Source organism: Elephas maximus, chromosome 8 (genome assembly GCF_024166365.1).
Source record: "Elephas maximus indicus isolate mEleMax1 chromosome 8, mEleMax1 primary haplotype, whole genome shotgun sequence".
In the NCBI taxonomy this organism is placed as follows: Eukaryota; Metazoa; Chordata; class Mammalia; order Proboscidea; family Elephantidae; genus Elephas; species Elephas maximus.
Genome location: NC_064826.1, coordinates 62,556,796 through 62,571,490, shown reverse-complemented (window position 1 = coordinate 62,571,490; position 14,695 = coordinate 62,556,796). Strand labels below are relative to the sequence as shown.

At 36.7% G+C, this 14,695-nt stretch overlaps 1 protein-coding gene across 4 annotated transcripts in view; it reads left to right on the top strand.

Annotated features, from left to right (window-relative positions):
- Nucleotides 1-14,695, top strand: part of PEX1 (peroxisomal biogenesis factor 1) — a 48,222-nt gene that overhangs the window by 6,669 nt on the left and 26,858 nt on the right. For 2 of the 4 annotated variants that reach the window (XM_049893211.1, XM_049893209.1), the window contains exons 2-10: nt 1,233-1,376; nt 4,376-4,459; nt 4,659-4,773; nt 5,094-5,857; nt 8,285-8,404; nt 11,314-11,437; nt 11,683-11,792; nt 12,603-12,685; nt 14,436-14,568. In XM_049893211.1, the coding sequence (XP_049749168.1) occupies nt 1,233-1,376; nt 4,376-4,459; nt 4,659-4,773; nt 5,094-5,857; nt 8,285-8,404; nt 11,314-11,437; nt 11,683-11,792; nt 12,603-12,685; nt 14,436-14,568 (1,677 nt within the window). The remainder of the gene's footprint in view (nt 1-1,232; nt 1,377-4,375; nt 4,460-4,658; nt 4,774-5,093; nt 5,858-8,284; nt 8,405-11,313; nt 11,438-11,682; nt 11,793-12,602; nt 12,686-14,435; nt 14,569-14,695) is intronic. The other 2 variants (XM_049893210.1, XM_049893212.1) reach the window with 2 other exon arrangements.

Here is a 14,695-nt window from a genome sequence, read left to right as displayed (position 1 = left end):
CAGACTGACTTGATTTGTAAACGTTCACTTGAAGCTCAGTAAAAGTTAATAATATAAATAAATAAATAAGTACAGATGTTCTAGTTCTTCTCAGACCTGCTGAATCAAAACCTTGGTAAGTGCTCTTCAGGTATCTGTAATTTTTAAAATATCTTCCGGCCACTTGGATATTTAAGAGAGCTGAGACTCACCATTCTAGAATCGTGGAATCGTAGGACATTAATGGTGAAAGGGATCTTAGGTATCTTACTTTTAAATTTTAAACATAAGAAAGCTGGCCCTTCTGGGCCAGTAACCCACTCTGCATCATGCAGACTAACCTCGCTATTTCTTCCGTAACTGGGCTCATTCCTACCTCTGTACTCTTCTGAATGCTATTCTTCCCTAGGACATTTTCCTCCTTCTGTACAAATTCCATTTAAAATTCCTTTAAAAATTTAGTGTAACCCTGCCTCCTCTACATAGCTTTCACAATTCTCTGTTCCCCAAATTTGTCTCCTTTTTGAAACTTCGCTAATGTGTTTATATGACACATCTCATTTGTTATACCCTGCTTTGTTATATCCTGCTCTGTCTTTCAGAGGAGTGCTGGTGGCATAGTGGCTAAGTGCTCAGCTGTTAACTGAAAGGTTGGTGGTTCAAACCCACTAGCTGCTCTGTGGGAGAAAGATGAGATTACAGCCTTCGAAACCCTTTGGGGCTGTTCTACTGTGTCCTATAGGGTCGCTATGAGTCGGAATTGACTTGATAGCAATGGGTTTGGTTTTGGTTTGGGCCTGTGTTTCAGATACTGTCTTTTTGTGGTTTCTCAACTTTGGCACTATTGACATTTTGGGCTGGATAAGTTTTGTTGTGGGAGTTGGGGGGAGGCTTGTCCTATGCATTGTAGGATGTTTAGCAGCATCCCTGGCCTCTACCCATTAAATGCCTGTAGCACCCCCTAGTCGTGACACCCAGAGATATCTCCAGCCATTGCTGAATGTCCCTGGGGGAAGGGGCAAAATTACCCTTGGTTGGGAAGCACTGCTTTAACTCAGCTACCTAGTGCTAGTGTATTCTGCTCAGGACTTGCTGTGATCGCTAAGACAGGGAAGATTCATATCCACACTGAAAGCAAACGTGTGAATTTCAGTAATAGTTTATTTTTTATGTGAATTTCAGAAAAGCATATAAAAACTTTCAAAACCTTTCCTCCCCACCCTCCCCCCCATTTCTTTTTCCCAAATGAATAGAATCAAGCTATAGAAGTAGCCTGGGGTAACCAGCCTACGTTCTTAAGCTGGGTGGAAGGCAGGCATTTTAGTGACCAAGGCGAAAATGTGGCTGAAATTAACAGACAAGTTGGTCAGAAACTTGGACTTTCAAATGGGGGACAGGTAAGTACAAAATATGATGGCAGTGAATTTCTTCTAATCTTATATAGTATGTTGTTATTGTTGTTGTGTGCCACTGAGTGGATTCCAACTCACAGCGCCCCCATAGACAGGTAGAGCTGCTCCCATGGGGCTTCCTAGGCTGTAATTTTTACAGGAGCAGATCACTAAGTCTTTTTTCTCACAGAGCAGCTGGTGGGTTCAAATCAGCAACCTTTCAGTTAACAGCCGAGTACTTAACCATTAAATAGCCAGGGTTCCTTGTCATATAATACAGCAAGAAATAAAAGTACAAGTTCAGATTTATTTTTCAGGAGGTAAGAAGACAACCTAACTTGTACTCTACTGTAACGAGCTCAGGATATTCAAGTTGACGGTACTCTGTGTTAAGTTGTCGTCTTGTAGTCTGCTGTGTTCCCTCATTGATTTTGTGTTTTACTCACTTTCCAGGCTTTCTAGTTTTGTTCTTGTGTGTTTATTTTTCTTTTTTGAATTACCAGTTTTTACTTACTATTATTGAACTTAATTCTACTTGTTTCTTACAAATTGTCTAATCTTCCATAGTTGTACTTAGTAAATAAAAAGTCTGTTCTCCAAAAGATGTTTTTTTTTCCCATTTTTTGTGTTGTCTGTGAATTTAATGTGCTTAGATTATAAATCCCAAAGTTTAAAGACTCTTGTCTTTTTTTTTATCACATTCACCAGTTTATTCCTTTAAAATTTTTTTAAACCAGAAGAAAACATGTTCGTTATAAATATTTTACAATCGAAAGTAGAAAATAAACTTTTTCCCTTTCCCGAACCTTAACCTTCATTACACTCCTCAGAATGAGTGTTTAGTATTGTTGGGATCTCACTTGACCTTTAGAATTTAAAGAATGAGATCACGCATATTTTCTGCAACTTTTTTTACACAAAATATATTGGGGATACCTTTCAATGTAGTGGAGCCTGTAGTGGTTAAGTGCTCAGCTGCTAACCAAAAGATTGGCAGTTCAAACCTACCAGCCACTGGAAGAAAGATGTGGCAGTCTGCTTCCTAAAGATTATAGCCTTGGAAACCCTATGGGGCAGTTCTGCTCTGTCTTATAGGGTTGCTATGAGTAGGAACTGACTTGACAACACCAGGTTTTTTGGTATGATTTTCTATGTATTATAAACAATATGAATTGAACATCTCTCTTTGAACATTTATATTTATATGAAATTGAATACTTAAAAATTGAATTGCCAATTCTAGGAGGCTGCACGTTTAAGAATTTGATATATGGGGTAAATTGCTCTATTACCAATCTCCCACAATAGTACCTGAGAGTTCCACATCTTTTTGACTGGTTTTGAACACAGACTAGTTTTCTTCACACATGTTTTTGATAATGATTCTAGACCACTAATGAGTAATCCTTTGGCCTAGGACTAGTCCCTTGCTTATCTTAAATTTTTGCTGGAATCTTAAAATTTTAGCAGCAAGGGGACCTTAGAAATCACTAACTTTGATGTCATGCCTTACAAACCTAGGGAGATGGAGTGTTTTGCCCAAGATTGCGTAGTTACAGTTCTGCTCTCTTTGTGTACGTGGCACTTTCCTGGGGGAAATGACAGCTTTCTATTCTTGATCTTGATATCTTAATCAGCACTCTGAATAGCCCTACTTGTTTTTTTAATTTCCATTTGCCTCTAAGTGAATTTTTACCTGATTTTCTGCAGATCCTCTGTTTCGTAGCGACACCCTAACTCCCAAAGTATTGTTGATAAAAGCAGTGACAGGCCAGCCCAGGACTCCTCAGATTTTGGCGAGCAGAAGCTGCTTTGTGCTTCCTTAGACGTATCCTACTTGAATAGTGTATAAGGGAGACACTGAAGGGAAGCTCAGTGAGGAGTCAGGGGTAAGGCCCTTGGAGAAATTCAGCCAAAATCCCCAAAGAGCAGGGAAAAAAATGGCAGCCACCCTTTATTTCCACTGAGCATTTAACACTTGGTAGCTCTGGATTTTGCTCTTCTAATCCCCGCAAATGCCTATAGAAAGGGAAGGAAAGTGAGATGATAGAACCCAGTTTCTGGGGATGCAAGATGTTGATTTCTTTTCCCTTTTGGCTTGGTTGCTGAATTAGTTGTACATATTTTGATTCCAAGAGAACCCTTCTCCTTACAGTGATCATTAGAGCTAGCTCTTACATCTCCGTTTCATATATCTTTAGACTGGAATGAGGAATATTTTTGTTTATTTTCACTTGTGTAGGATTATACTTTGAAATAATTGGCTCCAATCTCTATTTCAGTGTGTTTTCTCACTCTTCTAGAAGCACAGTGGCTTGGAGTTAGTTATAAGACTAATGGTTGCAAAGCTCCTAACAGTAATAAAAAGAGTATATACTAGATCAAGAAACTGGTGAAGGTCACCGTGAGTCAGAATTGACTCAACAGCAACGGGTTTATACTGGATCAAGGGAATACACGAGTGGCACAAATGGTTAAGCACTCAACTACTAACTGAGAGGTTGGCAGTTTGAACCCACCTGGAGGTGCCTTAGAAGAAAGGCCTGGTAATCTGCTCCTGAAAGGTCCCAGCCTTGAAAACCATGTGGAGCACGGCTCTGTGCTGCAGCACATGGAGCCGCCATGAGTCAGAATCGACTTGAGTGGCAACTGGTTTGGTTTTTGTTTTATCCTGGATGAAGCCATGATTCGATGACACTTTCATTTCTTGTTGCCTTTTATACTTAAAACAGTTATTTTTATGATTATTTTTATTTATTTGAAAAATGTGCTAGGTTGTATTTTCCTTTATTCTGTAATTAGTTGTGAAACAATATTTCCTAAAGTAATGCTGACTTGGCTCAGAATAAGTGTTTAATGCAGTAAATATATAGGAACAAAACTTTTGCCATTTTAAGTCTTAAGAGCATATGTGTTTAATTTCTTACCTAAAGAGAGAATTTCTTATTTTATGGAGATACAAAAAAGTATTTCAAAGGTAGTTTTAAAGTTTATATTTTTTCCAGGTGTTTCTCAAGCCATGTTCATGTGTGGTATCTTGTCAGCAAGTTGAGGTGGAACCCCTCTCAGCAGACGATTGGGAGATACTGGTAAAAACATAAAAAAAAAAAAAACTATCCCATTTTAAGGCTAAACTATTTCAAAATATACATGCCTTTAAATTTCTTTTCTGAGCTTCATTATATGTCTTGAGTTGGTTTAAGTTATAAGAGTAAGTGGAGATTGCCTTACTAGGCATGGAAAGGGCAAAATACAAAGTGAATTGATGTTTTTGTCTTTTGGTTCTAGGAGCTGCATGCTGCTTCCCTTGAACAGCATCTTCTAGATCAAATTCGAATAGTTTTTCCAAAGGCCATTTTTCCTGTTTGGGTTGATCAGCAAACTTACATTTATATCCAGATTGGTAGGTGCTGTTATGATATTTAGGAGCCATGGTGGCGCAGTGGTTTAGTGCTTGGCTGTGAACTGAAAGGTCGGCAGTTCGAACGCACCAGCTGCTCCACGGGAGAAAGATGTGGCAGTCTGCTTCTGTAGAGATTGCAGTCTTGAAAACGCTATGGGCAGTTCTACTCTGTCCCATAGGGTCACTATGAGTCGAAACCGACTCCTCGGCAGTGAATTTGATATTGGGGGTTGTGGTGTTGTCCATCATACTCTACACCGTAAGACTGAGTTCAAATCAGAGAGAGAGATGCACACTAATGAGCTTTATTCCCCACACAGTTTCACTAAGGCCAGCTGCCACCTATGGAAGGCTGGAAGCTGACACCCAACTCCTCGTTCAGCCAAAGGCACGCCAAACCAAAGACAACACACTTTCAAAAGCAGATGATGCACAAGGAAAATATCATAATTATGGAAGAGACCAAGAAAGAATGACAAAAGAACTTCATACCAAACAACTTCAGTCTAACACTGTGGGAGTCACTGCATCTAATGGAACAGATTCAGGACTTACAATGGAGTCATCAACACCAAGCTTATGGACTATGATAGGAAGCGTTTTTTCTTTTGGCTCTGAGAAAGAACAAAAGACTTCCTGGGGTTTAACTGAAATTAATGCATTCAGAAATATACAGTCAAAGGTTGTTCCTCTAGACAACATTTTCAGAGTATGTAAATCTCAGCCTCCCAGTGTATGTAACACCTCAGCAACTTCTGCATTTCGGAAACACTGTGCCATTCATGTATTTCCATGGGACCAGGAATACTTTGATGTGGAGCCCAGCTTTACCGTGACCTATGGAAAGTTAGTTAAGCTTCTTTCTCCGAAGCAACAGCAAAGTAAAACAAAGCAAAATATCCTGTCCCCTGAAAAAGAGAAGCAGGTGTCAGAACTATTGGATCAAAAACAAATTAGCTCAGACCATAGTCAAGATGCTGGTAAGACCTGCGTACTAAAGGTAGTCTGGAATGGACTTGAGGAACTGAAGAATGCCATGAAATACACCAAAAATATAGAAGTTCTCCATCTTGGGAAAGTCTGGGTTAGTGCAAACTTTATAATTAGGAGAAAACTAATTTAATGTTGCTTCCCCAGATTGTGAGTTAGAATAATGTTTTATATATAAATTGAAAACTACTATAATAAGAAACACATTGTCTAAAATCCCTGGGAGGACACCTTTCTGATTACAGGATAAAGTCTTTGTTTAGGGCTACAGACTGTGTATTTTCTGGCTAAAGAATCTTGGACAGGTACAGTAAAGGATACCCTTCTCATTTGTTATAGAAGTCTCAGTTTTAGATTTCATTTAATGAAGATGTATTCTAGGAAGTTACCTGTGTAAAAAGAAATGTAGTGAAATAAATGAACAAGAACACTTTGAGTACTTTCTAGGTGTCTAACGTCTGGATTATGATGATTTCTTTTTCCTTTCGGGTTGGTTCCTGAATTAGTTGTGTATATTTTGACCCTAAGAGAATTTTTCTACTTACGGTAATAACTAGAGCTAGGTCTTATATAACACATGCAGTGCATTAGGTATTGTTTCTAATCGCATTACCCGTATTAGCTCCTTATTAATACTCACAATAACCTGAGAAGTGGTACTATTATTATCTCTGTTTTGTAGATGAGGAAAATGAGGCTCCAAGAGGTCAAAATTACTTGCCAGAGGTTGCAGAACTAGTAAGTGGTAGAACTGGATTCATGGTTAGCGTGTAGTAGCCTACAAGGCCTCACATCTTCCGTGCCTACAGAAAATTTATTCCACCTTTTAAAAGCAAAGACTTGTTGTTACACCTTGAGGAAAATGCTGGTGTAGGGAGAGATTCACAGCATGAGATAGCTGTCCTGCTGCCTGTGATGATACCTGGATTGGAGTACACCCAGAATCTGATTACCCTGCTGGTATTGGCACTTAAAAGGAGCCCTGATGGCACAGTGGTTAAAGTGCTGTGCAACTAACCAAAAGATCGGCAGTTTGAATCCACCAGCTGCTCCAAAGGAGAAAGGTGTAGCAGTCTGCTTCCATAAACATTTACAGCCTTGGAAACCCTATGGGGTAGTTCTACTCTGTCCTGGAGTAAACATTGCTATGAGTCAGAATCGAGTCCACAACAGTGGGCTTGGTTTTTTTGGTTTATTGGCTCTATAACTTTTGTGTAACTGAGAGAGGAAGTAGAGCAACTAGTTCTGGCCTCAGATGTTAACACTAAATTTATGCAAAATGAAACCCAAGCCCCATTTACTTGAACCTAATTTTGAACCATTGTGAAGTAAGTCTTCACAGTGAAAAAGGGTGGCAACTACTGGGAAAAGCAAGAAAAGGGAGTTTCCTTTGTAGATCTTCTGTTCCCACAATTTTAGCTATGACCTTTATACAGGTGACTTACAAAGATTTAATCTCTTTGGCCTATATCGTTTTCTAAAACTCCAGACCATTGCCTTGTTACTTTCTGTTAGCTCTAAACTGTTAGACATTTAGGAGATTCCACTGCACCCTAAATCAAAATGCTGAACATAACAGTGAGGAATCAGCACTTCCCATTCTACTTTGAAGGTGCAGGAGCCATAAGCAATGAGGCATGACGGTAGTTGCCATCAGGTCCTCAAACAGGCTTGACTTGATAGATCAAAACTGATCACTTGGAAATACCTAATCTAATATATTATTGTTGATTTGAGCCTTTATTACCCTGTGGAGTAAGGTAATTTTTGTTTTTTCAAAAAGGAAACTTGATTGATAAGTTACTTAGACTTTAAGTCAGGATATGTACCTTAGAGTTTTTGTTTTATGCTTGTACATGGTCTTTAGAAATCAATAGAGATAGTAGAGAGAGATTAAAGACTTCTTTATGTCTTTAAATACTTACCAGTATTGGGAGATGAGAATTTTTTTAACATCTTTATTTAGACATAATTTAAATTGTACGGCTCCACAGATTTTTGTATATTCAGAGTTGTATAACCATCACCACAGTCTAAGTCTGGAACATTTTATCAGTGGGGATGAGAAATTTATCCTTTACCTTTTAGGTTAAGTCACTATCTGGATTTAATGGGGCCCATGGCAGATTGTCTGTGATTAGCTTTGATTCGCTCCAACGTTTTGATTGGTTCTCATGTTTCACAGATGAAGATTGCTCAAAGGTTGCAAATTTACATTAAATTTGAAGGTAATTTTACCACAGTTAAGAGGGTGATCTTTGTGGACAGAGTCAAATATGTCCATTTAAAGCTCTAATTCTAAAGAGGATGTACAGGGAAGGAAAGAGACTGTAGGGGAAAAAAGTAAAATGCTTGTGGTGAAACAATACTTGAACATTCATCTGGTTGTACAGCGAATCATTGTGATAGCTTTTATAATTTCACCTGAATTCATAGAAGTTAACGTCAATATTTATGCTGTGGAATACTTTTTAATCAAGCTTTAAACATATTTATATTTTTGTTTATATGTAAATTTCAGATTCCAGATGACCTGAGAAAGAGACTAAATATAGAAATGCATGCAGTCGTCAGAATAACTTCAGTGGAAATTACCCCCCAAATTCCAAGATCTCTAAAATTACAACCTAGAGAGAACTTAGTGAGTGCAAGTTTATGTTATATCGAAATTCTTTTACATGTGCTGTAAAATTTCTAAAATTGCTTTAGCTAGGTTATAAGAATGTTGTACTCCTTTCTGCTAGAAGGGCAAAGAAGTCTTGACTAAGAGATACACATATTATATATATAGTGCCAGTGCAAATATAGATAATTTTGGCTTTTAAAAAGTTGATATCGTTGCCATACCCATGTAATTAAAAAAATTTTTTCCCCATATTTCACTATTAATATTGCAGTCCAAAAGAGTACTAGACTGTTTTATTTTCTTAGTTAATTTTTTGGAAACCGATATGGTCAGGAAATAAGATACTGAATGTTATTAAAAATTATTTTTAAGGGAGTATTATCGTATGTATAGCATTTGGGTTACCAATTTTTAGAGAATTATAATACAGGAGAATTACTATATTATATGTTCAAAAAATTCCGAACATAATTTAATCTTTTGCTAATAATTCAGATGGTACTTTTACATCCTCAGGACCATGATAGTCATTATGTCGCAGAAAACCCAATTTAACAGAACTTTTTAGTTGTTGAAGCAATGAGCTTATATGTATGACTGGAGAGGAGGAAAACAAGAATAAGTGCCATTTGCGTAACAGTGTGTAACTGAACACCTGTGGCATCAGCTGTACAGTACACGGTGGTTTATAGTTTTGTTTTAACTTTTTAGTTATTGATATTGGTATTTTGCAAAGATTAGGTACCTTATGTAAGAAAAAACAATTAGCTACTAGATATTAGATTTTTTTTCCTTTGTATCAGTATGGGTTGGTTACTACACAATTCCTTTCCTATTCTGAGTTGCATATTTTAGTGGAAAGCAAATGCAGGAAGCATTATGACCTTTGGCAGGTCGCTGGGCTGTGATTATATCACTTGGGACATAGGAATGTTTGATTCTAGAGGAATTGTGAGTTCCTTTCTGATTTAGAATTTTTTCATTTTAAATAGTTCTCATTTTCATTTTATGATTTCCTTTAGGCCCTTGTGGGAGAAAAGATGTGACAGTCTGTTTTTTTTAAAGATTTACAGCCTTGGAAACCTTATGGGGCAGTTCTGCTTTGCCTTATAGGGTTGCTGTGAGTCAGAATTGACTTGACGGCAATCGGTTTGGGTTTTTTTTGTTTGTTTATTGTTTTTTGGTTTAGATCTTTAATCCCATTGCCAATAATATCCAAAGAAGTACATGGCTTCTCTGATTTTAAGAATGGGAATGTGATACCTTTTTTTAGTTTACCCTGCTTTTGGTAGTCATCAGTTTCTGAACTGAGCTTAACAGCAGATCTAAGCTTGAATCTGAATGAAGAAAGGTAGTAGAAATGAACCAATTTGAGAAATGGTAGAATAGAGGTTTATTTTTCTGGGCAGATATTAACCCTCTTATCTGAATTTTTGATATCCCTATTTTTAATTTCAAAAAGGTTTTTAAAATCTTAATTTTAATTTAAAAGCTTTAAAACTCAGCAATGTTTTACTCAATTTCCTCGTATCTTTTTTTACTGTGATAATATATATAATAAAATATTTGTCATTTTAATTATTTTTAAGTATACAATTCAGTGACATTAATTACATTCACCATGTTGTACAACCACCACCAGTATCCATTCCCCATTTTCTTCATCACTTTTAACAAAACCTCGATACTCTATGCAATAACTCCCTGTTTCCCCCTCCCACCTGCCCCTGGTAACCATTTTGGCTTCTACGCAATTTGCACATTTTTGATACTTCATATAAATGGGATCATACAATATTTGTTCTTTCCTCTGACTCAGTTCACTCGGCATAATGTTTTCAAGGTTCATCCATGTTATAGCCTGATCAGAACTTCATTTCTCTTTATGGCTGAGTAGTATTCCATTGTATGTATATACCTCGTTTTGTTTATCCACCATCTGCTGGTGGTTACTTGAGTTGTTTCCACCGTTTTTGGCTGTTGTGAGTAATGCTGCAGTAGACACTGGTGGACAAGTATATATTTGAGTCCCTGCTTTTAGGTCTTTTGGGCATGTGCCTAGGAGTAGAATTACTGGGTCATATGGTAGTTCTACATTTAAGTTTTTGAAGAACCACCAAACTGTTTTCCATAGCGGCTGCACCAGTTTTTCATACCTTTTGAATAATCTAGTAACACTTTGCTTACTAAGTATATTAGGATTGTGGTCAGCTGTAACAGAAGAAAAAGAATCAGCAGCTTAAACATATAAAGGGCTTTTTTGTCCTCGTATACGAAAAAGTCTGGAGGAGCTCACGGAGAGTTAAAACATGGCCCCACCGATATAGGTTCCTTTCATCTTTCTCTTCCGCCATCCCTAGCCTGCGACTTTCTTCCTGTTAGGTGCAGGGTAGTTGCTGTACTAATAGGCATCATGCCTACATTCCAGGCAGAGAAGAAAAAGCATAGACAAAAGCCTTCTCCTTGCAGGATTTTCCTACCTTTTAATTAGGAAGAGAAGCCCTTCCCAAGGATTGTGACTGCATGCCATTGTTCAGAGTGAGTCACATCCAGCACACTCACACAGCTCCAAGCTGAGAATTGAGTATTTTGCATTCCAGCCTCTACAATAAAGAGTGGCAGGGAGAGTGGAGCTCGAAAAATTATCGAGTGAACTAAATTATGGTGTGTGTATTGCATATCACTGCATATGGAGAAAAGGAGCATTTAAAACTTTGCCTCTTCCTTAAATGTTTCTTCAGGCTACACTGTACTGATTGTAATGTCAAATCCCAAATCTCTGTCTGTACAGCGTGAGCATCCTCCCCCAGTTTTGTTTGGTGAGGTTTTCGTTTTATCAGCAAGATGAGGCATTAAAATAAGGATGTTAAGGTTAAGATCAGGTACTAGGATAATTCATTACCATTCTTTCCTTTCTCTGACAGCCTAAAGATATAAGTGAAGAAGCCATAAAAACTGTGTTCTATTCATGGCTACAACAGTCTACTACCACCACACTCCCTTTAGTGATATCAGAGGAAGAAACCATTAAGCTGGGAATTAAAGATGGTAGGTAAATTTGTTATTTTGATATTTTCCCATTAAAATAATCATAATATTTTAAATTATTTTTCCGAATTGTGACATATGTGAACAGTGAAGCATAATAATAACTAAAGTTGATTTTACACATTGAAGAAAGTACACGCTTGATGCTGCCTTTATTTAAGTTTAAATTAATTTGATATTTAGAATTCTGAATTATTTCATCTTAGATCCAATACTAATTTTACATTATTGCTTTCTTTCAATAGGGCTGAAGGAATTTTCTCTGAGTATAGTTCATTCGTGGGAAAAAGAAAAAGGCAAAGCAAAAAATATTTTTCTGTTAAGTACCAATCTGCTGCAGAAAGCCACAATACAAGTAATTATATACTGTTGAATATTTAATGAGGTATTTGTCACATGTGATTGATAATAAAGTGTGAATTTACTCATAAGACCTTGCATCCTGAATGTAATAGAAACTTGAATGATAAGAGTAAGGACTAACTTGGTTTAAAATATTTTATTCTATAATCTCTTTAAATTACAGTAATCAGTGGTTTATCTTACAATTAAAGTCAGTGCCTCAGCACAATTAAGTTACAAAAATAGAGTTGATTATGTTCACTGGCAAATGGATGTTGATTTAAAATTCTTCTAGTATTGAAACAAAGGAAAACTTGGTTTGGGGGGTTGATTTTAAGAGTTAATAGTTTCACTTACACTTTTGCTACACACCTGTGTTATTTTGGCATTTCTTAAATTCTCAACTTTTTACAAATATTATCAGATAACTTTTCTTCCACAAAGTGGAAGAATTTACAATTTTAGTGGTTTGGAACTAGGAATTTTTTTTTTTTTACTTTGGAATATAATTGAAGACATACCATTCAGAGAAGATGCAAATTTAAGAATTGTGAAAATAATTTTGACACAAATCAAAATTACAAATATAGATATATCTGTAATATGTGAGGAGCTAGCATTTTTTATTGCTTTTTGATCATAAATATTTATGTTCCCTGAATGAGTAAAGTATTGTCAAGGCTGTTTTAAGTAATGATCTTGCATGCACAATGTATCTTTTTCTCCCTGAATTGAATCAGCAATTCAGGTTCCTGGCACTTGGGAAAAACATGCAAAAGACATAACTTTGAAATGTAAAACTGACTTCTCCTTGCTGCTATAGGTCCTTCTAGATCCTATTGTTAAAGAAGAAAACAGTGAGGAAATTGACTTTGTTCTTCCTTTTTTAAAGCTGAATTCTTTGGGGTAAGAAGTATTGGCCAAGCTAGCTTGTTTAGAGATATGTTTTGACAGTATCTCTGGCAGGATCTTTATGTTTAAGTATTAAAGTAGATGTTACTATTGATGAATCAAAAAATTGATGAATAATCTTACTAATGTATTGTTATTAAGTACCTTCAAGTGGACTTTCAACTCACAGCAACCCCATGTGACAGAGTAGTACTGCCCATAGGGTTTTCTAGGGTATAGTTTTTACAGCAGCAGATCACCACATTTTTGTCTTGCGGAGCTGCTAGGTGGAATTGAACCACCAGTCTTTCTGTTACCAGCTGAGTGCTTAACCTTTGCACCAGCAGGGATTCTTCACTGATGCATTCAAGCCAAACTCATTGCGTTGAGTCAATTCCAACTCATAGCAACCCTATAGAACAGAGTAGAACTGCCCATAGGGTTCCCAAAGCTGTACCCTTTAGGAAACCAGACTGCCACATCTTCCGAGGAGCGGCTGAGGGTTCGAACCACCAACCTCTCGGTTAGCAGCCGAGCACTCAACCACCGTACCGCCAGAGCTCCTCCTGCTAATGCATTAGTAGATACTTTTTCCAGAGTTATCTCTGTCTTCACACCTAACTTAGTAATTTATCTTATCTTGTCGGATAACTAAAAGTCTGAAGCTTATTAGAAATTTTACTTTGAGAATTGATTTGAGAGAAGAAAGCAACCAGATGTGACCTGGATTATATGTGATTGAATAAAACAGTTCATAATCCTTAGAGCAAATAAATGTTGAATCTAAAAATATGTTGAATGTTTACAAATATTTTAAATTAAGTTATTCCTTCGCCATTTTATTAATGTAATAAAAAAAATTTTTTTAATGTAATAGTTGGGATTATTGTGTTTTCTTCAACTTTTAAGTCAGACAAATCTAAAAAGAACCTCCTTTTAATTTCTTTCTCTCTCATGCAATGTGAGAATCTCATGTGAATATTACCTCATAAAATTCTTCACAGAGGCTTTTCACAGAAGTCATAGTAGTGATTTGATTTACTATAATAGTATAATTTATATGTGTTTTGGAAACCCTGGTGGCGTAGTAGTTAAGTGCTACAGCTGCTAACCAAAGGGTTGGCAGTTCGAATCCTCCAGGTGCTCCTTGGAAACTCTATGGGTCAGTTCTACTCTGTTCTATAGGGTTTTAGTAAAAGGATTAAACCATAAAGTAAAATATTTAAATACAGCATAATATTCACTAATATAAAGTAAAATCTCTTTAGTTCAGACTCTAATTATTAGGAGTTTATGATATTCTTATTATCAGAAATAAAGTGGCAGTCAGAGTCAAGAAGTAAGTTGAAGTTCAAGTTTATATAACCTAACCTATGGGTTGAAACTGGATTTTAAAGGTGATGTTTAATTTAAGAGGAAATAAGTCTTCAAGTGTCTTAAGTTCTTCAAAAGCACACTTGATGATTATTTTAATTAGCAAGCCAGAAATTATTTTGGAGGGAGTCATAAGAGTATGTGTGCATTTTAAGGAAAACTCCTTAAGGACTCCTGTTAGGGCAAAACTTTAATTACTGCACATGTTTGCAAGTAATAAAACTAATTTTAAAAGCCGTGAATTAGATTTGACGTTAACTGGTATACTTGTTCTCAAGTAAGGGAGGATAAGGTTTTACTCTTAAAATTCCTTAACTAGACAGGGTAGAAAAGCTTTAGAATTTTATCCTACCTCAGTGTTTTATCACCTAACAGCTTGTGTATTTTGCAGAGGAGTGACTTCCTTAGGCATATCCTCCATGGAGCACATCATTCACAGCCTCCTGGGACGCCCCTTGTCTCGGCAGCTGATGTCCCTTGTGGCCGGACTTAGGAACGGCGCCCTTTTACTCACAGGAGGAAAGGTGTGTGGTTAAAATGTGCTCATTTTCACTGACTGGTATCTTTTAATTCATTCATCTTTGGGTTTTGATCATCTGTTCTATAGGGTTGTTAGTATGAAAGATGAAAAGCATTCATTCACTAATTTAA